The following is a 26,679-nucleotide window of genomic DNA, read 5'->3' on the forward strand; positions in this document are numbered from 1 at the left end:
GTAGTCTGTTGAGTCATTTCTGATAATCATTCATTTAAAAGAGAGAGAGAGGGAGAAAGAATTTTTTAATGATGAAGGCTGAATGAATTTTTACACAGTCAATCCCAAAGTGAGAGACAGGTGGAGCAGCAGACACAGGAAAGTTGGTAGGAGGTGGGGAGGGGTGGGGTTGGGAGACAAATCCACATGAAAGGGAGGGCCCCTGTCCTGGCTGGCTCACTACTGCATCTCCGATACATGCCCGTTGCGCCATGTTGATATTGGTGTCTAAAGCTGTGTTGGCCAGAGCACCTGGCTCACCTGTCCATTGAGAGGGTGGGAGAGAGCGAGTGAGAGAGAAAGACAGAGAAGGGAGGAAAGGAAAAAAAACCAAATGAACAGAAAGGAGGAACACAGTAGTGCATTTCCAGGGCTCTACTGCTAGCGATCTTGGCGACATATAAATTCCCAAGAAGAAAGTCAGGACCTGAACCCTGACTTTCCTCTCTCAGGCTGAGGAGATAAAGAGTCCATAATGAGATTAAAAGGATCACTTGGTAACATTAATCTTTTTTATTAAGAAGACAGATATTTTATAGTACTTCTTTTTTTTTTTGTAAAAATGGTATACATGAACCAATACAAAATGCGAATGGGAACATAATGGATATGGAGTTTCTTACACTGTAACATCGTCCATGTACACCTTAAAAACAGAACTGGCCTAAGGGGAAAAGGAAAACGTCTGTGTGACTAAAGAACAAGCTTATTTGGCATCAATTATACATCCTTCATTATTTTATATTCCTTTAAAAAACGCAAAAAAACAAGTTTGTTCTTTCTTCACTCTGAAAAAAAAGTGAGCGACCTGTACAAAGTAATACTCAACAATACATTTCAAACAGTGCACTGTATACTTAAGAAAAAAATACATAAACCAATATACAACTAAAATCCAGAATTTCCTGTTTTTGCTTTGTTTTATTTATTTATTTTCCAATGTGTGGGGCCTACACTTTGCAATCTACCTGAGACGGAAAACACCAATCAAAACACATGAACCTGAGACATGTCAACATTGTAAGTCATAGAGTTACATCAGTAACACTGCACTACTGTACACTTTTCAAAACAGAAAGATGGGCAGTTCCAAAAACAAGATGCCAATTCTGTAAGTGATGTTAAAAATAAAAATAAAATAGAAACAGCAACTGAAATAAAAAACAACCCTCTTACAACATGCTAAATGGTTCTCACCCTCTGATGTGGTTTTCTACTGTGGTCAGAACTGGTGATAGAGGCTCTGAGTGGAGCCACATACTATAAAATTCACTGAAAAAGGGTTATTTCTTATGGATCTTTTGGACTTGGTTAAGTGTTTAGGACTAGGAGGGGGTAAACACAAAATACTGCTCAATAATGGGTTTTCTCTTATATATCAGTCCGTTCCCAAAAGGCCCCCATACTGCCATGGTTCTATCAAAGGTTGAAAGAAAGACAAGAAAAAAAAAATAAACACGATCCAAAATTAACAAAAAGTTGACACTTGTTTTTTTCTTCCCTTAAATAAATCAGCATTAAGTTTTCCACATAATATAACAATAGTAAAAATGCATCTTGCAAAATCCAAAATTACTCACTGAAAATGTTATATAATATATATATTTATATATAGATCTATCTTTTTTGATGCCATCTTTCCAATAGGGACATTTGTCTAGAGTCTGGAGCCTTAACAAATTATATGGGAAGAGTTTAGTTTTTGACCTTCAGGGCCATTTCTTGATTTTCTTGAAGTTTCAATGAAAATCCTCACATTTCTTTAAAAAAACAAAGTCACTGGTAACTTTACTTCCCTTACTTTCTCCCAAGGCTCCCCACCTAAGATGCGTTCAAGGTAACTTATTTTTAGTAGCTGTGCACTATGGCTGCCATCATGCAAGGATCAGTAATTTTTTGGCAGATGGTTCTTAAGGCTGAGGAAAGAGGCCAAGGCTAGTGTATGAAAGGTAAAAAGATAAAAACACTCACATTTGAGTTTTGATTAAGTAACTGAAAACCTCTCCATGCTGTTTTTCCACCTCTGCTCTGACCTTTCTAGAACTGAGATCGACAGCAGACCAGTGTGAGAACAATAGCGACCCTTCTTCTGTCCCTCTTGCCTTTGTCAAACTGATTCTGAAGAAATGAAAGTTTCACACAGACTCTCGTTGGAAATCCCAGCATGACAAATATCTGTAATATACAGTACATGCAGGCCACATCCCACTGCCTTCCTAACTAAGCACAAAGGAAAAAACAACAACAACAAAAAAAAAAAAACAAACCCCAACCCTGTTCTTTCAAAGTCCTTCTCGCACCACGCGGACTTGTCTTTTTCCAACAAATTAGTGAGAAGTAAGGCCAATTGGGAAAGGTGGATGGAACCATTTGAAACAGAAATAATCAGAGCAGATTTTTTTTTACTCCCCCCCATTTGCCCTCTGGTGGCAACTCAAATTTTGTCCACTTGTATAAAAGGAACAGCCCTCACCTGTCAAGTCTGTTTAGGGCACTAGAAAAGGAGAAGTCCTTTATGCCCCAAACCTGTCTGGACAGTATGAGGTACCTCTACTGAGCAGTCTACAAACACAGAATTAAAGACAGATTCAATCTCATTGTGACATACCTCACTTGCAGATAACCCTGTGTAGTAAGCAATGTGTCTCCGTGGCAAACGGAGAACATTTTCTGAATCACAGTCTAATTTTCTAGTCTTTGCTGCCCTAAGCATTGGGAACATGGGCAACAGTGAAGAGTTTTCATTGTTTGTTCACCCAAACCTTTAGGACAACAGAGAAGAACAGATTATGGATACACTAAATTTTGAACTATGAAATCGAAACTGTGCTGGTTCTCCTTTTATGAAATTGAGTTTCAAACAGAAAACAGTGACATTTTGAAAAGAACCAAAAGAAGGGGGGAAGAAGTGGGGATGGGGTCAGGGGAAGGAGGGAAGGAACAAAAATGTCTAACGGATTCCAGCAGGCAAATTTCAAAATAGATGCTACAGAGGGAAAAATAAACCCACAGAAAGAAAAACAAGGCACAGAATTTTCTGCAAATGACTCAACTAAATTAAATCCAAGTTTGACTTGGATTTGAAAAAAAATAAAATAAAATAAAACAACAACCAAAAAATAAAAAAGAGGTGCCAAACAGCAGAGTGTACTTTATGAAGAACATTTTTACACAGCAAATCCCAGACCTTCCCAGTCTCACACCTCTCCACCCATTCATAAAAAAAACACACGAGTTGCTCGCAAGTTCCAATATCACTGTCTCTTTATCGTCTAAATAGGGCCAGTTGGACACCTCATTGAAACAAAAAGGCTGATCTAGATGAAGTACTCTTTCTTTTCTTCAGAGTTGTTCTGTCCTCCTTCTGCATTGATTATAGCTGTGTCTGCGTCTGCTGCATCATCGGCTCCTTTGGCTTCATGAGTGAAGTATGTACCTGAAAGATGAAGTGGTAAAAGTACCGTGACTGTCTGATGGCCTCTGTGTAAAGTGGTACAGAGATGGCGACTTGCTTTATGGCCGTCATCAGCCGAAGTGGTGTGCGGGCAGCGGAGGGGAAAAAACAATTGAAGGAAGAAAGGGAGGTGGGTGAGACAAATGGGAATCCGGGGGTTCCACAGGCACCACTCCAACTGAATCGCTGCGATATAATTCAGCAAATGAGACATTAGAGCAGTGATTATGACCAGAGGATGTCAGCAGAAGAAAACGTGAGTGGGAGCTAAAAATGCAGAAAGCTGGAGAGCTGATGAAAGTGTGCACAGAATGACAGGGAGAGGCACAAGTATATGGCAAACAACTGAGCCAGGGAACAACAATTAGCAAATTTATGAATTAGGGTCCTCTTTATGCTTCTCCGATATAATCTAGACAAAAGCTGCTTGCCTTTATTAAATAGGGATGTGCTAGAATTTCCAGAAATATGTCTGATTTTTATCCCAATTCTTTTTGAGACCAGGGACCCAAAATTGAGCAATGGCATATAACGACTGTGGTATTCAAGGCAGAATGTCTGTCTTAGCTAGCTGAAGAAAGAACCTTAATTCATGAATTTCCAAGTCAACATAGCTACTTTATATCGGCAATAAATAAAGCCCTGGGAAACCAAGCCACCTGTCTTCACCAAGAAGGCCCAATGGACTACATACATAAGGTAAAAGTCAGAAGCATTCCCACCAAGGAAGGAAAAGGGTGTACAGGAGGAGTTCAAACCTCTATGGCCACAAAGAAAAGGTTCTATCATGCATTTCTCTCTCAGGTTCTTAACAAATTTATAAAAAGTGGCCAATATATAGGTTTTCAAAGTGAAAAACCAGGAGGTCAAATGCAAACATTTCACTCAAGCTTCTTCCTCGGCCCTTTCCCCCCATCTTCATTCTGGTAATTCAAAGCCCTCTTCCTACGGCCATCCATATTAAGCTTTTCTGTTCAGTCTCTGGCACCAGCCTCTCTAATCTTGGTACTCTGGTTCAAGCTAAATCTGTGCAGGGCCTGGGACGTGCTCTTCAAAATCAGACTGATTACTGGGGCTGGAGACAGAGGGAAATGGGTGACTTTAGGGAAACCAAACGATTTTAAGCTTGAACCAAGCATTTGGATGCCGAAGGCAGCAGTTTCCTCAGGGCTCCCTTGTAGGACTCAAGCTGTCTTTCCCCAGAACCAAATCCTTCAAACACCTAGATTTTAATAGCAAATGAAAATCCCCAAAGTGCTTGGAAAACACAACCGAGAAAGACAGGGGCCGAAAAAGAAAAAAGAAGAATAAATTACCAGAAGGGGAGAAGAGGATTAGAGCAGCATGGGGCAGAGAGGCGGAGAATTGGAAGAGATGATTGCACATCCAGATTGCACATTTGATAAGTGTGATGATTAATAGCAATTTAAATCTATTGCACTGATAATTTTAAAAATACATATTTATGTGGTTTTTAGACCAATGGATTTCTTTGACTGTGATGTATCAATCCAGGGAAGTATTTCTTGTTGTGACCAGATTACAAAAACGCACCTCTGGGCCTGGGAGCATACCCATCCACCTCCCCACCTGGACGGGTAAACAAAAGATAAGATCTCTCTATATAGGCTTTACTGGATTTCATACCACACCCAGGATGACTGAAGAGAAAGCATGGTTACTTTTTAATCCTTAACACAGCACTAAGAATGGACCAGACAGCACCACCTCTACCAATGCCTTCTATATAGAGAGTGTAGATCTGTGGAAGGAGAAGACTGACCACTAATTCCACAGTCTGCATCAGCACCTGAAGCGTTTTCTCCCCATTTCCCTGATTTCAGAAGTTAGGTTGTGTGACCAGGCAAACCAAGCCACCTCTCAAGGACAGAGCAGGCGAGCCCCCAGAGTCAGGGGCTGGGATGGTAGGAACACTCCCCACCTTCCCCACCACCATGCTTACCTTTATGTCTAGCAAAGTAACGCCCCAAAATGATGAGCAGGCACAGCATGGCAAACACCACCACGGCAACCACTCCGCCAATCACTGCGTGATCCACTGCCCTGATGGAGTTGTCTTCACCTGCACGAGAATCTGTCAAAATCAGAAGAGGAACAGGGATGCAGAGCTTATTACAAGTCGCTAGGAAATCTGGGCGACGCTGCTTACAGGGTTGCAAGGTCATCTTGTTTTTTAATGGAGAAGTCATAAAGAACAATTGAGGTGGATCAAGTTACACAGAGGGAACAGACTGACCTGTCTGGTGCTGACCTGATCTGTTCTCCCCACAAGGCAATTTCGTGATAAGTAGCGTTGGGGTCACTAATGCATGTGGAGCAAGCAGAGAGAGAGAGAGAGAGAGAGAAAGGATCCAGGAGTGCATGGGGGAAGAAAGAGCACCCGGCTGACTGATCCTGACCTAGCCCAAAATGTCCCTCTGTCAATGTCCAGTTGCAGATCCTAATTAAAGAGGCCGACCTAGTAATTTAAGGGCATTCAGAATGGCACCTTCAGGCAAAAGCACGGACTGGAGACAAGGAGAGACAGCCCACTTATACAGATGCTGAATGATATTCTATGCATAGGCAAGATCTCGAAATCCACAGTGGCCTAGAGATAACGCAAGGACACTAAAGCTAAATACAAGTGACATGCCTACTACAGTGAGGATCTATGAGGCAGTAAGCCTCAATCTAAAACATAAAAGCCTATCCCAGAAAAGATAGCAAGGAATAATTGTAGATTGCCACAGACAGTTTTTATTTTATTTATTTAACACCCCTGCATGCAATTAATTTTCTTTCATAAGCATCGCTCCCTCAGGATGTCCTCTTCCGACTGAAGAACAACATGTTTGGCTGGGGAACAGCTCTAAAATGAACCCAGAATGAGCTATGGTGATGTAGGATGAATGTATGGCAGTGTAAACAATTTTAATTTAGGAATGTGGCTACATCACCCCTTGCTGAAATCCTAATGGCACCCAAGATTTATAACGTAGTAAAATACAATTATTCTCCCGTTGATTAATACATTAACATTTTGGAATGGAAGCTAAACCATTGTCTTTTTTTTTATTGAGTCAAGTACGACACCTCCATTAAAATGATTTACTAGCTGTACCTTACAATTTAAGCACAGCAGCAACAGAAACGGTAAAAATCTTTTAACTTTACATGATTTGTGAAGTCATATGTGAAGGATTTACCATTTAAATCTTTCAGTACAAGAAGCACATGGCCTATAAATCTGTTCCCCTTGCAGTCGCTGGACGCCTAAGAGAAATGCATTTCACCAGGAAGACTGAGAGTGCAAATTCAAGTCAATTTTTAAGAAAGATTTATCTCTGTCTCTCTCCAAAGAACAGAGCAAATCTCTGAAGCCTCCACCTCTAATAATATTTGAAGTTTATCGATCAAGTGTACAGATCCGTGACAGCTAAAGGTAATGGTGCTCTTTTGAGCTGAAACCTGATACAACGCTTTCAGCAGGAGGGCATGATTTACACTTTCTATCGATATTTCCAATTCTGCTCTGAGATTAAGTACTGAAGGATGTGGGGAAATAACTCGTGACTGAGGGTTCTATAAAATGCATTTTAATTAAAAGAGTTTAAATTAAATATGAAGTCCTTAAAGTGTTTCATTAAGTTACATTTGAAAGGACCACAAGGTGGGGGGGGGAAGCCCCACGTAAACAAAAATACTGAAACCAGAGGTAGCTGCCAGGTTGCCCAGAACTCCAGGATGATGGGGGCTTAATTGGGAAATGGAGATGGGTAGCAGGCAGAGTGCACTGCAGCCAATTAGCCAGCTCCATGATGTAGGATCCCCTCCAGTGACACATCTAATAAGCTTAACCTGAAGCATGGTGGTGAGAATCTCCCCCCTCAGCCAAAAGTGTTGCTGACTGCATTTGTTACAGTATTCACTGTCATGCAAGTAATTTCAACAAGGTATGGCTCCACTAGGGAAACTATTTTTTGGGGAAAAAAACATGTTGAAGAAAAGCACTCCTCATGGGACACTATGTCTGCTGAAGGTATATGCTTTATACACTGGATACACTCACCCATTGGAAAGATAAGCAGGAGAAAAAAAAAAGATACTTGAGTTATAAAAAATCAGAAATGACAAAAAGGGAGTAAAAAAAATCATACAAAATCAAATGAGGGGTATTTTCCCCAGGGGAATGATCACAGAAGGGATTCCGCAGTGATGAGAATTAACTCATATCCAACTGCCATGAACTTCAGACACCTTAAAAATTATGTCTTTCAACTCAATGTCTTAGAGGTGGGTGGAGACAAAGAAGTCAGATCTTGAAGACAGTGGAGGGTGGTCATATATAATTATGTGAAGGCCAAAAGAAACTTCAAGAAACAGTCAAGCCAACCCTTTGATAGCCTCTTTTAAAAGGGTAAAGTCTTTGGCCTAGATATATCCATGTCTACTGTTATAAGTAAATATACTTATATATAATAACACATATATTTATAGTATATCTAAAATTTATAAATAAATAACATATTTATATTATATATAAATACATATATTTGTGTAAATGTATACAAATAAATATAAATATGTATATAATAATATAATAATAATAATAATAATATAAGTTATAAGTAAATATACTTATAACAGTAGACATGGGTATATCTAGACCAAAGACTTTACCTCACCATCACCTGCTCCCATACCTGGCAACAATATGAGTCCAAGAAAGTTGATGTCTTAGGGATAGAAGCTTTGGGAGGCAATGGGATTTAACCAGAGGTATAATTACTTTAAAACTTAATCATTTGTTGCAAGCCTTGCTGTGAATGGGCTTACAAATAAATAAGCTTGACTCCCTTCTTCTTTTCCTGTACTTACATGCCCTTTCCTCTAATTAAGTAGACAGGTTCTAGTTTATCTTCTTTTAAAAAGAAAAAAATAAGGCATACATATTTTATAGCCATTTATTTATAAGGGTAATCTCTGTGGCTATATTCTGATACGTACTTTGATCAAGAGGTTTACTACCACCAGTTAATCACCAAGACATCTTCCCTGCCTTCATTTACTGTGGACAGACACAGAAGGTTACCAATGTTTAATTTACAGGGAATATTATAGGTTATGAGTTCCTCACTGCCTCCTCACTCACTCCCCACTGCCACTTCCTTCTCAGGTTTATTGTGGTAGATGAGAATACAGCTGTGCCCAATTCACCTATCTACTCCTGTCACTGCTTAGCCTCACGTATAAAGGTCATAACTTTCTGGACTCATCTTGGTTCTTTCCATTTGTTTTCACATATAGAGCAGGGGGAGTTTTTATACTGTTATTGATTGACTCAGGCAGTATCAGGGCGAACTGTTACCTACCAGAGGGGATTGGCTAAGAACTGTCTAAATCCTGGGACAGCCTCACTCATGATGTGAAACAATGTCCTAAGAACTTTATACAAAAAAGGCACTTGGGCTTGGTCTAGCCAGGAGGGGGACTAGGGACTGAAGGAAATATAGACCATTAAAGGAAGTGTTTTTATGAACAGCAGCCCGACAGCTCCTTCATCATTCCTATGAAGAGCTCAGGAAGAGTCCTTGAGAAATTACTTTCAGGTGAAAGACTCGAAAAAGTTTTGGCCTTTGCTGTCACCCCCAAATCTGACTCCTGGGGCACTGGCATTCTCAGGGAGGACCCATCAACTACAAAATTTCCTGAAACATCCACCTCCAAACGTCTGGCTCCCTGTCTGAAAGGTGCAAAAAAGAAACAAATGAGCTGAACTCTTTATGCTCTGCTACTTTGAAAATGGATATATGAACTGGACAGGTCAGTAGGAAGAATAATTATCTGAATTTCAGGTGAATGGGTAAAATAAATTCATCTTTTCAGGTTGGATGAGTGGGGTTCACCTTCCCCAAGACCAGAATTGTTCCATCCATTAATAAGCATACGTGCATTCATTGTCTAGAAATCAGATTAGTTACCCCTTTCTCCAACAAGGCAGAGGGAGTTTCTGCTTGTGATTTGGCCCTAGCAAAAAAACTGTACCACTAGTGTAGTTTTTAGTGATATAATACAACTGGGCCTGGGAAAGTCTGATCCAAATTACTGCACAGGTGATCACAAGGTTAAAACAAAAACAAACATTGGCCCCACAATGTTCATGGAATCTATTTTTGTTGAGAGCCCAATGTAGCTGTTGGGAGCCAAGTTCTCGGCGAACCTTTCCAACAAATATTATCACAGGGCTTAGGCATCTCCCTGCCTCAGTCACATCTTGGAGTTCTTTCTAAGGCTCCGAGGGCAGCAAATGTGTCTCTGAGAAAAAAGAGGCATCAGGAACTGTTTGGTATTCAGGAGTTAGGTTTGCTTAAGACAAAAGCTGAGAACTTGGCTTCAGGTGAAAAGTCTACACCTGCCAATTGAATACTAAGTTGGTCACAGCTGCTTGGGTCAGAGAACCACTAACCACTGGCTCATTTCATCATCTCAGCAACTGTTGAGGGGAAAAATTCAAAGTAACTCTTGAGGGGAGGGGAGAGAAAGAATGGTCCAAGCAGCCTGTTGTCTTACCTTGGGTCAGGTAGCCTGGTTTGACCCTTTTCCCTGTAGGCAGTCAGGTTGGGGGAGTTCTTGCCTCCACTGAAAAGGCTATTAGAAGTTATTTTTTTTTGTTCCCTGGCAGGGGGAGATGGCAGTGGTGGTGGTGGTGGTGGTGGTGGAAGTGGAGGTGGAGGAGGTGATGGTGGTGGTGGCAGGGTGTCTCTCCTCTCTCTCATCTCCTTTTCTCTCATTACTTTTTAAGATCCTCCCTGATAGGCCATTCTGGCAATCAAGTTGCCTCATCATTGGGACTGTTCAGCAAATGGATGTGGATATCCATAATCTGTAGCTATGGTCTAACATGGGCCATGTGACTTAAGTAGATGCACAAATGTTCTAAGTCTGGGCTTAGTGGTGGATGATGGTAGCCTCTGTTAGAACAGGAAAAACCACCACTTCTCACACAAAAGGCCACATTCAAGGCATCATCTACATAACTAGTAATTGGCCTGTGAATACCATCGGCTAGCCACTCCACAATTAGGATCACGGCCAGAGAAACTCTTTGGTACAAAGGCCTCCAACTCCTCATGTCAAAGTCTGGAGCTACACAAGCAAGCCTGGGGAATTTTTGTGTCAAATCATTTCATCAACATTACACCAAGCTTGACTCTACTGCATATGATTACTCTGAAAAGGAAGGGAGCTGTCTGTGTTTCCTAGTATGGTCAGGTGATGCTTAGGGTATGAGGACGAACCACTGTCTTGGTTGGCTTACCTTGATATTATCAAAACTTCTCCAGCTGATAATTTAAAGCACATGTAACCAATCTGGAGAGTTATACACTTCACTTACAGACACATATTTGCATTTCTGTAAGTTACAAGTTATCTCATCTAATTTTCAAAGCAAACACTTAACGGATGGAGAGATTCTAATAATATTTAGTCCTGCTGCTTCTAATTACTGGACAGATGCCCAGCCCACTACAATGTTGTACATTTAGAGCTGAACAGGGAAAAGGTCAGAAATATTGAATTTTTGCAACATTTCTACTTTCCAATTTAGTTTATAAAGTTTCTTTTCCTGGCCTGAGATCCTGCTGGACAAGCCAGCTCAATTATAAACTCTCAAAATAAGGGTTTCTAATGGAAATGCTGACTCAAGCCCTTGGGGTCTACCCAGGTGGAAGCTTAATGACTATGATGTCATTCACTATCACTTTGTTGGGGTTGGGAGAGGGAAAGAGAAAATCCCAGTGCCCCCCCCCCACCCATGTGAGGGGGAGAAAGAAAAAATCACCTGACCTTAAAAAACGAACACTGGCATGGTTGAAAAATGGAGCTAATCATTTCCAGCACCGATTGTGTTTCCCATTTACAGTAACACAAATAAGTGTGTATTCTGAAAAGCACAACTTTATTACTGAAGGGAAACCCACTGAATGGCACGAGCTGACAAAATGCCACATTATTTGCTAATCCTAATATGTTATTCTTCTTTAAGATTTGCTTTTCTCAGCACCAATTCAATTATAGATGCTACAAATCCTTCTGACATTTAATTCCCTCTTGTCAGAGAGTAGTAAATGTATACAGGACATGCACAGCTTTCCCATTAAGATGTTAATATATATTGGAGCACACTAGCCTCTATACAGCATAACCTTTCTTCTTCTTAGAAGGGTGGGAAGGGAGGAATGAATGCAAAGAAGGAAAGAAAACCAGGAAGATTTCTGAATTGCATTGCAGGCATCTAGCACTATACTTTAGCTGCATCTATCTCAATCAATTTAACTATAACCACACTAACATTTCAAAGAAACTATTTTAAGCGACTTAAAGGAAAACTGTAGTTGATTATCATACCATACTGAGCTCAATTGGCTCCCATTAAAATTATATATATACATACACACACATATGTACACACTGTGGTCTACAATAGCACCCAAATTTATAAAGGATGGTGGGTGAAAGGGAGAAGAAACTATTTGACTGATACAACCCAAGAATATTTTCTGAAGAAGCTTCAACCTGGAGATGCAGAAAGAATTATGATCACACCAAGCAGAATGGTCTAATATAACATAATATAGTATAGACACTGTGGAACAACCTCTTTACCTACATTTATCTTTGCCTTCTTCCATAAGGCAAGGTAATGCAAATGAAAAACTTCTTCAGGGTAGAGCCATGCCTTATATTTCTTTGAATGTCCACCTTCAGGAAGGGCACTCAATAAACACTTGCTGAACTGACAGTACTAAGAAGTTGAACGTGCCTTGGCCTTGGATTTTATAATGGGTATGCTGTTGTCACTTACAGAGTTGATGTTCTTTGTGGTGGTCAGGTTTATGAGGAGTATATGGTTAAAGGTGACATTTTATAACTAAATATTAAAAGTATTTTAAAAATATTGTCAATTCTCCTCTCTCAAATTACTTGAGTTAATTAATTTAACCAACAGCAAAAATGATTTCCAATGGTTTCTAACAGGATGCAAATCCTCTGTAAAGTATTCTGCATCACCAGGATGACCAAGAGGCACATGTGTATAGTGATCATCTCTACACATCAAATAATAAGGACTTAATCGTGGGTTGATGCTTTTTAATCATAAGCAGCAGTAAGGTAATGAGAACAGCACTACAGTTTTCCTTTAAATGAGAGCACATCTGATAAAAAGCATGTAGTTAAGTAGATTGTCTCTACACAGACATATCCCACTAGAATCTCTCTTTTACAGAAAAATGCTCAAGTGGACCTTAGGAATTTGGGAGATTCCTGGGAGGATGGGTTAATGAATATGGTGAAGTCACTCCAGAGTAGTGTCCAACCTGTAGAACTGGAGTTCACACTTAAAGTCTGCCCACCTGCCTTTCAGTTTGAAGGAAAAGTTCTTGCTTTATAATAGACTCATTCTTGGCCATGGAGGGAAAACAGCAGCATGCTGGATTATGCCAAATTACCATCAAAACCATGAAGTTCGTGCTCTATGCAAGTCATATGGTGATTGGCATGGACACAGAACCACTGCTCAAACCTCAGTGCCTTTTATTTATTCAAATAAAGCAACCAACGTTTTAATTTTTCCCAACCTGAACATTTTAATATTTCACAAGATGTTTTGCAACCACCTCAGAGGTGAACGACTTCTAGAGTTTAGGACAATGAATCTGCCAATAAAAAGAAATCAATCCCTTGTTTCCTCCCCACATCCCTGCCAAAGGAAGCAGCAGTAGGCGACATGGGGCGATTATCTTTCCTATCCAGGCAACAGTGAATGAAGTCTTGCTGATCTGGAAAGGAACTTCTAAGGAACAATAAATACTTCTCAAAGAGGGATATGACTCCCTAGATTTATAATTTCAAATCATACTTTTGTTATATTTTTCAAAAATATGCCTAATACTACAATATAAAAAAAAGAAGGTACAGTTTAGAACTGGAATCCATACCTCAGGCCTTCCTACACAGCCTCCCTCTGGGACTTTAAAAAAAAAAAAAAAAGAAGTCTACCATGGAAATCAGACGGCCTCTGCCTGCCAAACCTGGGTCTCATTCTATGCCAGGGATGATAATGAAAGAAAGCAAGGGAATCTTATGGTTTGTTCTACTAACATAGGAGTAGTACCTTGCAGAAAGGTTCAGCTGCATTTCAGAGGATGGAAAAAAGAATTGCCCAAAAGAGTAACTAAAATCAGATCCTTAGGGCCTTCTAGTAGCTGAATGCCAACATACTCAATCCCATAATTTGCAAACCAGACCAAAGTCCTTTAAATGTTTCCTTGGGTCAAAAATTAGCACAGGCTAATTTGACAGTTTTGAGCCAATGTTCCCTTTGTGTTGTGAAGGCAATACTGGGATTCATTCAGGTTCTTCCTTAATTAATATCAGGGGATGGTCTGCCAAAGCCATCCAAAGATTTGCTCCTTACCCCTACCTTCCTAATACTTAAAAAAAGCTGCAAGATTTTCCAGGCATATATTATATTTTGTAGTCCAAGATTTTAAAGCATATTTTAGGGAAATGTGACAAATCTGGAGTTTCTTCTCTGTACTTGTTCTTTAAAAGATAAGGCTGATGTATCTCTTTGTATGTGCTAGATGGACATTCATTCGGGGACACTTTACATTTATCACTGCACAACACTAAATGTTCCCTAAAGGAAGGGCGAAACTGTGGTGTAGGAAAAATTAAAAAAAAAACAACATTTTTAAGGTTTTAAAATAAAATAGAGGAATAAACATGCTTAAAGCTATCCTATTCCTCAACGGGTGGCAATAACCACCAGCTGTCACTAGCAAACAGCAGATGTAATTGATAAAACAATTCAAAAACTCGTGTGGATCCATCATCAATAAAGTTAACACCCAAAAAAGTAAATGAAAGGGTTCAAAGAAAAACTGGATAAGCTCCCCAGGACTACCAATAATTAAATCTCTTAACATACAGGCATGAAATACTTTTGTTTTTTTTAATGCAGATTAAAGAGGAGGATCAGCTGGGCAACTCGCTTTGCTGCATGAGGATGGAGTACCATATGCTGCTTATGAAAATGTCATTAACTGAAGCAGCACTGGTGTGTATGTTTTTGGGGGGAGGAAAAAATGGGGACTAGAGACCAAGCTGTCATTATTTCAAAGGAAATATAGTAAATAACATTTATCCCCAATAAATAAAGGATGAAATTGCCACCAAGATACAGCAGGGAATGGATGGTAATATTATTCATTACCACAGTTTAGCATTAAGTGTGCAACACCTACTCTAATTTATTGATGGACTGTTTAAGACGGGTGTTAACCTGTTTGTCTTGTATTATAATTGAATTCGCTCTCTAAGCTACAGGAATTCAAGGAGTTCATCCTTCTTCAATCAATATGCTCCCCTTCAGTGACCCATTTCAAGACAGCTTCATAAAAAATAATGTATTTTGTTTTAATAAATTTAAACACTATGACAGCTGCTCAATTTTTATTGGTTGTTTTTTTTCCTGCCGTCTTTTAGCTGAAGAGTGACGCTAAGGCTCACAATCAATAATAATTGATTAATCAGCATCCCCTTTGAACAAAGGTGCTAATCAGTTTTTGATTAGTTCATCAAACCAGATGTAAAGGCAGCCCAGTCCTTGCATGATTGTTCATCAGGGTTTTACATGATGTACGCTGCTGAGCAATATGTGACTGAGATACATCAGGAAGGAGTTGGGGGTAGGGGGGAAAGAAGAGACAACTTAATGTATTAATTTAACTGAATTATTATGAATACACACAAACAGTTATTGGTTTATTGTTCCTGACTGGCAGGTGATTGATAGGGCCACAGCAAAGACGCATGTGACAACAGTGCTGAGCTACCCAGCAGAGTCTTAATTACTGAATCCTGGTGGGTGGGTGGAGGGGGCAAATTAGTCACTTTTCTCCTAAAAAAAAATAGAAAAATTACTTTTGCCTGTCTGAATGATTTTTTTATATTTTTTTCTTTTCTTTTTTTTTAGGCAACTAGGGTTAAGTGACTTGTCCAAGGTCACACAGCTAGTAAGTGCCAAGTGCTTGGTCTGAAGCCGAATTTGAACTCAAGTCCTCCAGACTTCAGGGCCGATGCTCTATCCACTGCACCACCTAGCTGCCCCCTGAATGATCCTTACTAGATGACAGAGCAAGCAAACAAATTGGGAGGGAGCAGGTCTGCTTCCTACCCACAAGAACTAGCTAGGTTCTTGCCCCTTTCATTCTGAGGTAATCATGTCCATTGGGATCAGCATCTGAACTAAGCCCAGACACCACCTTCAAATGATTAGAAACATTTATTCATAAATTGTTTACTTCTCACATTAATGAATGGATTGAGCTTCAAATAGGGACAGGACCGCCCATCTGCATCAGAAAAAAAAAAGTCAATGACTAAACTTTTTACAGCTTCACTAAATAAAGCATAATAAAGTGAGGCAAAATGAAAACAATTACTTCCTAACCTTTCACTCCATCATCCCCTGGTCATTTACTTACTTAGGGATTTGGAGTAAGTCAATGCCTGAGGGGAAGGGGGAGTAGATGTAGCTCATTTCTGGGAATTGGTGGAGATGAGCAATGATGAAATTGTCTCTGACTGGAACAGTTTTATAATTAAAGACTGTATCTCAACACCTACCTCTTAAAAAGATTTGGTGGGAGATGATAGCGATCTTCCAGTATCTGAAGGGCTACCACTTCGAAGAGGGATTAGATTTACTCTGATTAGCCTCAGAGGGCAGAACCAGGAACAATGGGTAGGAATTACAGAAAGGCAGATATAGTCTTGGAGTCAAGAAAATATTTTTAAATAACTAGAGCTCTCCAAAAGCATAATGATAAGGGAGATAATGGGCTCCCCTTTGCTACAGATGCAACAGGACAAATGACCATTGCTATAAAAAAAGGCTTCTTAGGTCAAGTACCGGCTGGACTAGAGGGGACTAGCTCCTCAACTTCTTTGCTTCTGGGTAGGAGGATGTTGAGAAGGCTCAGTTCTCTTTTTTCTTCCTATGGGCAAGTGAGTCCTTGCACTTATTTTCCCCATTGGCCACAATGGAAAAGACCTCTTTGGGGAACAATGTGGGAGTGTCATCATTTAGGTTAACTGAAATGTTTAAGAATCTCATAGCTGGTTGGAAGTTGTCACAATAGAATGAGGACTCACATAATTGTTTAGCTCTGATCACTTTAAATCTCCTCCCTCCCCTCTTTGTAGGATATGCTTCTTATTCTGGATTAGTAACACCTAAATCCTGGAATCAAGCATGAAACCTACTTTTGCAAGTGCTCAGTCTGCTGTGAAAAAGGTCTGAGGTGGATAATTAGTTTACATCACTGTAACAAAACAATTGGCCCCTTCTTTCCCCCTCCCCACCCTTATTCCTAACATAATCAGATCATGACTTTACCAGCCCATCCCAAAGAAGTTGGCAGTAAGGATTTAAAGAGGTGCTTTTTTTTTTCTTTTAAAGAAATAGATCTTGTCACACAATTCAACATCCTTAACTGCTTTACGAATGGAGCCAAATTTTTTCTGAACCATCATATAATTAGGATACAAAAAATATTTCAAGTCACTGAACTTAAGAGTAGTTGTGGTACAACTGGAAAGATAAATTGTTCTCTACTGTGTGCAGAATGTCTTACCAGGCTAAAATACATTAAGATATAAATACCAATCCCAGCAGCAAGGGAGGTGGATGGGTGTGGGGAGGAAGAACAATCATCAACAGAAAACAAGTTTATTTCTATACGACAGGTTGCTTACATCAGGGAAACTGCTGAATGCAACTCAAAATGGCCATTATGCAGAAGTGAACAACATTCCCACAGGTTGGACACTGCAGAACCTTACCTAATGACTAGCCCTTACCTGAGAGGTCCTCACTGTCCAGTTCTTCTGCGGAATTGGGCAACTGAGTAAGGCCTTACAAGTAAAAACAAACTCGTTTTTTTTTCCATTCCTCAAGGGACATAAACAAAACACTTAAGAACTGAGGATGAATTTTTTTAAAAAATATGAGCCAAATCACTTGCCATCTTTTTTTTTTTGATAGCTCAAATATATTAAGCCATAAGTACAGTTCTCCAATAATTTACTTTATAACTAATAGACAATGAGAGGCAGAAAGATTCCTCAGTCTCCACTGCTCAAAGCACATGAAACATGAAGGGGAATGTTCAAAATCACTCATTCATAACAGCATGCAAAAATATAAAACCTGATTGTTAGCTGTCAATGCTCTGCTACATCTCTTTATCACAATTCTACTTAGATTTTCCACACCGCTGTATGTAAGAAATTTTATTTTAAGTTTTGCTACAAATTGAAATCCTTTGCCAATACTGACAAATACAGCATTTTATCAATTTATGATTATCTTGGATCACATATTTCAAATTGGTGTAGCATCTACTAACTGCAGATTGCAGGTTATTCCTTCATCAGAAAATCTGATATGTAAAAAATTTTTTAAAAAGCATTTCCTAAATCAACAATACTCAATGAAAAACAAATACCCTCAAAGCTGAAAAAGCAGTTAAGCCAGGAGAGAACCAGCTGGGGCCTTGAAATGCTGGTGTCTGCAGCACTCCAAGCTTTGCCCATGAGTGTTATTTCTTACCTAGCTCAGCTTTTCTCTAGAGAGGTCAACAGAGAAGGAGAAAACAGGAGGTTAGGCTAGGAAACAGCTTCCATTTTCTGCTGCTTTATTTGCAAGTTGATACAGTAAGAAAGGTCACAGAACAATACAAATGTTCTAAGACTGAAGAAGCCTATTTAATTAGGAAAAAATGCACAGTGCATTTACGTATATAAGCAAAACAAAAAAAAAACCAAAACAACAAAACAAAACCCTGCTTTGGCAGTAAAATACAGACCCAACAAATGCACTCTGGGGCTATGGACAGGATTTGCTACTTTTCCAGAAAGGAACACAGATTTAAGCAAATTAAGCAAATAAATATGGTCAATTCCCTCCCAAATTGGGTTTTTCAGGATCATGAAAGTTAGTGTTGGACGATATCTAATTAGGCAATGGGGGCTTCTCTTGACAGCTTGGGATTTCCCAATATTGAAATCCTGAGAATTTACACCATTGCCCTTGGGAGAGAACTCTTAAGGGCTGTGGGCCAATGAGAAATGGATGGTTTCCAAGTCCACAGGTGCTCCAAAAACTATAGAATTAGACAATTTAAGAGGAAGCAGTGAGTGCTGCAATAAATTATAGAAGCATCTAGGTAGGAAGAATTTCCATTTTTCCAGTGTTTGGATTGGCTGAAAGTATTCCAATTTCTAATTGGCTTTATCCATTGTATAAAGACTGATGATTACAATTATTTGAATAATTGTTATAAATGGGCAACATAAAGTACTTCTCTGTAGTTAATTATGTATTTGCGATTCTCAGAAGGCTAATCCCTCACTTCTACGAAGCCCAATGAATATCAAAGAATTCTACACACATGCTTGGCATCCACTGAACCATACTAAACAATGATGTTTTGCATAGGCATTTCTATTGCTCAAGGTTTGTTTCCTTGGGGAGGGGGTTAGAAAGATAATTTTCTGTAACAGTTTTTTTTCCCCTTAAATAAAGACAAAGATGTTTATGAAATATCATTGATATGCAAAGCTTCCCCATTAGAAAGCAGCAGACAGTTGATATACACCTCATTAAAGATGAAACTGTCATTTTCGATAGCATAAAGTTTAAAACACACCAGCTCATCTGGAATCTACTGCTTGAATTACATGCTAAAGTGGGAAACCATTTAGATTAGTAGCAATAAATTTGTTTTTTGCATTATCATTGTTTTTTTCACAAATCTATTATGCCCTGATCATACCATGATCATCTCTGTAAACAGAATTAGGAGGAGTTTCCTAGAGCAGTGGGCATACAGAAACTTCTGCAATGTGGACAAATAAAATTTTACTTAATGGATAGGAATTTCTTTCTAGTCAAAAATATTCATAACTCATTTTCTTAAAAAAAAGACAAGAAGTACACTTTATGAAGTTGAGAATCTTCAAAAGGAAACTCAACATCTCAACAGTTCAGTGTTTACTGGCACCTGATAAATTTACAAAACTTACTGCACAGTATTAGTTGTATTGGCCAGTCTTTTAAAAAAAGTGGGAAATCACTTTTTGATTTTTATTATTAAGCTTTCATATCAAGGAAGACAGTCCTTTATTTTAATTCCTAATTAGAATGTATTCAAAGAAATTTGTTAAACTTCATCAAACAAATTGGGAATTCACCTTTTTGCCCAGGCAGAATTTCTCAACAATCATAGTGCAAACATAACAATCTTATATAGTCTAATGCTATGTTTTGTTTTGTTTTGTTTTGTTTTGTAAGGGTTCAGGGGGTGGAGCAAGGGATAACAATTAGTGGTGCTCTGATTTGCCATTGCATGTAGAAAACTTTCTCATAAAGCACCTGTGGCATTAGAATAATTCATTTCTTTCCCACATAAGTAAAGAATTAGAATTTTTTAAAGTCAGGATAGTGGGCCAATTTTAAACCAGAAAATGAGGTGTTTTTTTTTTTTCCTCCCAAGGTGAGAAAACTTCTAGAGTTTAGTTAAATTCAAGGTCACATGAAATTCAAGAGCTGATGGAAGCTTCTTCAGGCTGTCCTTTTTAAAATATTTCAATAAGTAATTATTAGATAACATTATTATTAGAAAATAAAAACAGCCCACTGGCTCCACTATTATTTAGATGATTAAAAGCAACATAGGAAATATTCCCTCTCTCATCTAAGCAACATGCATCTGATCATTTGGCCGTATTATGGAAACCATTCATCTCACCAGCCATAAGAGTTCAGACACCCCCAGCAGTTTTAATCTAAAAGCTCAGTCATCCTGCTCTTCCTGCTTTGTCAGCTTTTGTAGAGAGTTTTTGTTTCCCCCATCTTCCCATTAGCAGAAATTCTGTTCCCACCATTAAATAGTAAAACATTGTTTCCAGACTGCATATCAAGGCTGAGACACAATCTGAAGGTTCTGCAGCCATTCAGAAACCTCTTTCTCCTTGTTCCCGTAGAGCGGACAATGTCTGCAGAGTCCCTTGACTGAATGACAGCCTTTGAATGCCATTGTTCTGTACTCATACGGGGATGTGCAGAGAAGTACACACACAGAGGGTGGATATAGCGTTTGTAATAATGCGCACTGCTGGTTATTTTCCTTTAAACTGATTTAAGAGTGGGCCCATGAATGAATGGAAGCAGATAAGAAAATTGCCAAGTGCTTTGTGTATTCCATCACAGTCTTTATTGCCTGCACTATTTATAAAATAAATCAGAAAAAAAGAATGCCTGATTTTTAATGGGAAAGTTGTCTAGGCTAGGTACATGAGCCTGGCAAAGGCCAAAAAAAATTTCTTTTTTTTTTTAATGAAAAATGATTCTCTAAATTTAGTTAGTGTTCTGAGTTTGAACTGAGTGTACTACTATTCCATTCTAGGCCCTGACACTTATCCTAATGAAAACTGTGATTTGGGATATCAAAATTCACAAGAACATCAGCCCCTGGACACACCAAGAGGTGGAAAGCAGAAGGGCAGGTGGACTTAAACGGGGAGAGGGAATAAAAAATAAATACTGGACAACTCCGAGCAGTGAGGAAACCAGCTGGCTGACAGCAGTGCAGCAGAAACACAAGCACTATTCCTGGCCATAGGGCAGGCATGCTGTTATCAGAGCTCTCAGGATGGGGGTGGTGGGGATTGGGGAACAGGGGATGTGGGATGAGGGAAAGGAAAGGGAACAGACAGTGCAGAAAAAGAACAGGAAAAAAAAACAAAACCAAAATCTGTACAGGAAAATTCTCAAATTGAAATAAACAAACAAACAAACAAAAAAACCACCACACATACCCACACACCAAAAAGAAAAAAGACAATGGCCATGCTTTGAACTCACTCATGCATTCCTGCCATCCATTTCATACCAATGAGATAAGGGGACTGGCAGGGATGGCTCTCTGGGATTATCGTGACATGCACACATAAGGGACTCTTCCCATCCAGGCCTTAAAGATGAGTTCCGAAATCATAACTGTCCAAGTACCTCCTTCACAGAATAATAGCACATGTCATACTGGCCTTACATTCCCATTCTTACACACACAGTTTTCTTTATTCTACATTGATTTACTTATTTTGGAGAAGATCCATTTGGCTTTCAGTCATGCCCATGCATTTCTAACCTTCCATATACATGCTTACTGCAGTCAGATACTGTTAAGAACGAATGACCAACGTACATAAACGTCTGGTATACGTCATACACACTCTAGCAACGCAAGCTTGAACAAAACATTTTAATGAGTCTTCAGAGGGAATTATTCTTCCTTTTGAATAGAAACATAAAGAGAAACCCAAAATAGGGTTAATTTTTAAGACCAGTAAGATGGTCACAACAGACTCACCTAATGTGTCTTGTCATTTAAGTTGCTATCAAATCTAATTGGTTAGTGGTTTTCCTACCCTTCTGGTCAATGAGCTTCCCAGGTAGGCTTCCTTCAGATTAACCTAAAAGGAAGGGGCTATCATATTCAAGAAGTGAGATGAATTCAAACATAATTCACTTGAGGAAATCTGGCTCTGCATAACTCAGATTCAAATACTTTAAAACTTGGCTCCCCTTCTTTTTAAGGTCAACATCTCATTCTACCACCCCTCCCCACAGCTCTCACCCAAAGCAGGATCCTGACAACTAACTCAGACAACATCCAAAAGGTTCAATTTTGTTGTAAAATGAAATCATTACTTTGGGATATTATCTACTGTTTATGAACTAGCTAGGGGGCACTGTAGATAAGAGTGCAGGGCCTGGAGTCAAGAAGACTCATCTTTCTGAGTTCCAATCTAGCTGTGTGACCCTGGGCAAGTCACCTCACCCTGTTTGCCTCAGTTTCCTCATCTGTAAAATAAGTTGTAAAAGAAAATGGCAAACCATTCCACTTATCTTTGCCCCCCCCCAAAAAAACCAAACAAACCCAAATGGGGTCACAAAGAGTTGGACACAACTGCAAAACATTCCTTTTTCTGGGTCAGAAGGATCTGCTGTTCATTCAGGCTGGAGCCAGGGCATCTTACCTGAGACACCATGAAGGTCTTAGGCAACAAGAACAGGTTGGTAAATGTGTTACCCCAGGAATCATGTGGTAGCCCGGTTCTTATTCCCTCCATCTTAATCAGACAGTCAAATTAAAATGATCATTTTGTTATTCAGGTAAATTTTCATTTTCTGTTGTGAATGGATGGTCCCTTGTCAAATGCTGTCAAGGGGATTTCTTTTCAGGCAAGGGGCAGATGAGATGATCTCAGAGCCAAGTTCCATTCTTTTCTAATGCCTGTTGCTTAAGTTTTACTACTAAATTGGTTTTCTTGCACTGTTAGCTAGTCTATGAAATGCAAATGAGATACTCTTTTTTTTGAAACCATTGTGCCCCCCCAATTCATTAACAAATAGTTTCCTACCACAAGCTTATTGTAAAATCTTAATTTATATTCCCAAACTGTTTCAATAGAATCACACAAAAAAAGTTAGTTTCCTTGGCAATCTGCACTGTCAAAAAATCATGTTGTTATCGATGGTGTCTTGAAGAACTTTGGATCTAGCTGATGTGAGAATTTTATACAGAATCATAGCTGAAGGGCTGAGAGTGACCTTAGAGATTTTATAAGCCAGCCTTCTCATTTTATAGATGAGAAAACAAAGGCTCAATTAGTAATTGTTGAATGAATTAATATTATTGACCCATTCATCAGGAGAGGGGGCTTACAGATTTAGAACTGAAAAGGTGATAGAATCAGATCATACGATTTAGATCTGGAAAGGACTTTATAACTTATAACAAATGAGGAAATGGAGGCCCAAAGAGTTCAAGTAACTTGTCCAAAGAAACAAAGAGAGTGAGTATTATCAGAGTCAAACATGGGACCTCTGATTCTATCTCATCATCTTTTCCACAGCATCCCTGTTAAATATGAACTTTGATATTTCCCCCCCCCAGTGGGGGTGGAATCACATGGATCCACCCACATTTTCTTACCTGGGGCACCCTATGCTACAAAGATACACACTCCATAGCAACAAGATTCATGCATTGGATTACTCAGATTTAACTCTGAGGGTTCATGTTTGTCAGCTGTAAGGATCAGTCTTTCCCTGTTCTAGGTCTGAGGGTATCTGTGACAAAGGCCCTTCAGAACAGAAACTGCGAAAAAGAAGTAAAGTTATTGAGGGTCAATTAAAAAATAACCTGTCTATGTAGTTTCTCAAGGAATTCAGGGATCTTATGATTAAATTCTGACTCTACAATTCACTGGTAGGCTATATAGAACTTAAAATATTCTTAGAAACTGGAGAACAAATCTCCTGAACTACATTAAAATAACCTTAAGGCCTCAGGAATAATCGATAAAAGCCAGGAAGTGCTCAATTAATGATTAAACCTACAAATAACTAAGCTTAATGGAGTGCATTGCCAGAGTAGCAGCAAGCACAATGGGGCATTACCTCAGAAACCTGAAGTTTAACACCTAATTGATTTAGCATGATTTCGAGTTTACTTGACCTTTTCATTTAAATTAATGTACTTTCTCCTTTGTATTTATGACAGGAGAAAAGGCAGAAGTGAGTGTGAAAGCCTGTTTTTGTCCCTCAGCATGCCATATCAGAAATCACCAACATATGGACAGTTTGTCAAAGATACAGGGTGAAGCAGAATTCTGAGGAACAGTCCATCATGGATCTTTTGTTTAGGGTTTGTCACTGATGATATCTAAAACAACTGGCCTGTTTTAAGGAAACCCAGCTCTAAACCGCAGCACACTTCTTAGTCAACTGGTTCTGCTGCCCATGGAAGACCATAGGGATATGTGACAATGTTTCTTGCCCATCTGAATGAAAGAAGATTTTTAAAGTTTTGCATAGCATATTAACAGAGCCAGAATGGGCCTTATGCTATAAAAGGTTCCCTTGGAATGATGTAAGATGAAAACTAGGCTTATTTTCAACCAAGCCTTTCTGTAAGTATAGTACTAACTAAGGATTATTATATCAAATAATGAACCGTATGGTCATGACTTTGGTTGCTGGAAAAACAACCACTGAATATTTAGGGGGAAACTCTTTTAGGTCAAGAAGTAAATCAGTGGTGAAACTGAAAAAAGCAAAACCAGCTCTCTTGACATCCCCTCTAGAGTTGTACGCATTTACTTCCCACTGTCTCTCAAGTTCAGGACAAATCTTTTTAGGAGGACATATATCAAAAATTTAAAAAGGGGGGAAAGGCAAGTAGCTGTTTAATTTACTAGTGTTTTAAAGGAGAGTGATTAAAATTTTTCCCCTGGGTTAACTTATTACGTTAACAAAAGAAATCCCTTGTTCAACCCATTATGCCTTGGCTACTACATGACCTAAATATGACTTGTCTTCAAAACTATATTCAGGATAACATCCTAGCAAAATTAAAAAGGAAGCTGAAATTTTAATGCAGATGCTAGGAATTCAAGGAAGTTTTCATTTTTAAAAATCCACATGTATTTCAATGTTCAATAAAATGACGGCCATAAGAATCATCACAGAAAACCAACTGGTGCTACTTAGACTCAGACCACTTCTACCCAGCAGAAATTGCTGCTAGTCCCAGATAGCAACAATTGGCTACTGAATTCACAACAGAAATGACAAGACTAGACATTCTTTCAAGCCTTAAAAATTATGGTCTATTTATGACATCAGTCTCCTTGAAACACGATTCCCCTTGAAGACTCCATTTCTCTTTTTCCCAGGCTTGCCTCGCCTCTCAGCAGTGCTGAGAAAGTAGATAAACAGTAATGCGATACCAACCGTGAACTGCCGGTTCTGTCGTCGCCGCTGTGTCTACACACGGGAACAGAGGATTGGAGGAAGGGAAGAAACAGGAGGAACGGCATGCAAAAAAAGGGAAAATGGAAAAAATGGAACAGATAATATATGAGCAAGCTTTCAAAGAACATTGCGTGACAAGCAATAATAAATGAAAAGCAAAAAAGCATCTGAAGGGAGTTGCACTGTTTTTAAGACATGCTTTGGGCTCAAAGCTGCGAGCCAGTGAGGGAAACAGTAAATTCTTTATCTAGGGGATCTTGCTGGGGCATATACCGCTGGTCAAAAGTCAGGGGAACATGCAAAGTGATGAGGAACACCACCAGTGCAAACTCAGGGACTGGTGGATGGCTCATAACGCACCAAGGCTCTCAGGACTGTGACAGAAAAGCTCAATCTGAAGGCTGGTTAAACAATGAATTCATACATTCAAACATTGCCTTTGTTTTGACCCAGACCTCCCTGGTCACCCTAGTTTCTTGATTGCCAATTAGGAGTCACTGAAACAGTCACTCTCCCAAGATTTTTCAACTGCTTATGCCCAGACACCTGCAGGGGAACATATGGTTCACGTTTTTCCATCCAGTGCATTATTTCAGCAACGTTTAGCAGGTGAATTCAAGCAACTAGGAGGCCGTAGGGAGGAACGGATTAAAGATTTTCACAGATTGGTTTCTCTAGACACACATGGAAACCGTGGTTAGGCCACTCTTCCCTTTGTGGCTCTTAAAACGTTACAGTCCAATGGCAGATGCCCATCACAGAAGCAAACAAGCCCACACAATCTGCTGTATGCCACTTTAGCTCATACTAAACTCCTAAAGTCTAAGCATTCAACCATCCGTTCACACTGCAATCCACAGGCCATACGTATTGTTGGTGACTGCCAAGAGTCAGGGTTCCCCAAAGTTAGGATAGGAGATGACTTTTTTTTCAATATTTGAGACCCACACTGTAGAAAGAAACATGGTCTGTTTCTTCTTCATGTATTTCCAATGCTGTTGAAGTTTTCCTCAGCCTTCTGATAAACTCTCTAAACCAGGCTTGCTGCACTGGCTGGCTCATCTCCATAAGCAATTCCTTAAGGGGCTCAGGCAAGTGAAGGGGTACGGTACTCTTTATTTTATTTTATTTTTTTGGCTAGAGGGGAGGCAGGATAAATTTCTGATAAAACGCGTGACATTTTAACTTCACTTTCCCTAGACTACTTCATTGCAGTATCAACCCA

General features: G+C 39.3%; 1 protein-coding gene across 3 annotated transcripts in view; it reads right to left on the minus strand.

The window, feature by feature from the left end:
- Window positions 1-537: 537 nt before the first annotated feature.
- The window catches only part of CADM1 (cell adhesion molecule 1), a 363,418-nt gene continuing 337,276 nt past the window's right edge, over window positions 538-26,679 (minus strand). The window contains exons 9-12 of one of the 3 annotated variants that reach the window (XM_027857514.1): window positions 25,434-25,466; window positions 17,429-17,482; window positions 5,457-5,588; window positions 538-3,475 (exon numbers count right to left, since the gene is read on the minus strand). In XM_027857514.1, the coding sequence (XP_027713315.1) occupies window positions 3,357-3,475; window positions 5,457-5,588; window positions 17,429-17,482; window positions 25,434-25,466 (338 nt within the window). In that variant the 3' untranslated portion in view covers window positions 538-3,356. The remainder of the gene's footprint in view (window positions 3,476-5,456; window positions 5,589-17,428; window positions 17,483-25,433; window positions 25,467-26,679) is intronic. The other 2 variants (XM_027857515.1, XM_027857516.1) reach the window with 2 other exon arrangements.

The sequence above is a fragment of the Vombatus ursinus genome, unplaced genomic scaffold, assembly GCF_900497805.2.
Source record: "Vombatus ursinus unplaced genomic scaffold, bare-nosed wombat genome assembly UNPS02012156.1, whole genome shotgun sequence".
Classification (NCBI taxonomy): Eukaryota; Metazoa; Chordata; class Mammalia; order Diprotodontia; family Vombatidae; genus Vombatus; species Vombatus ursinus.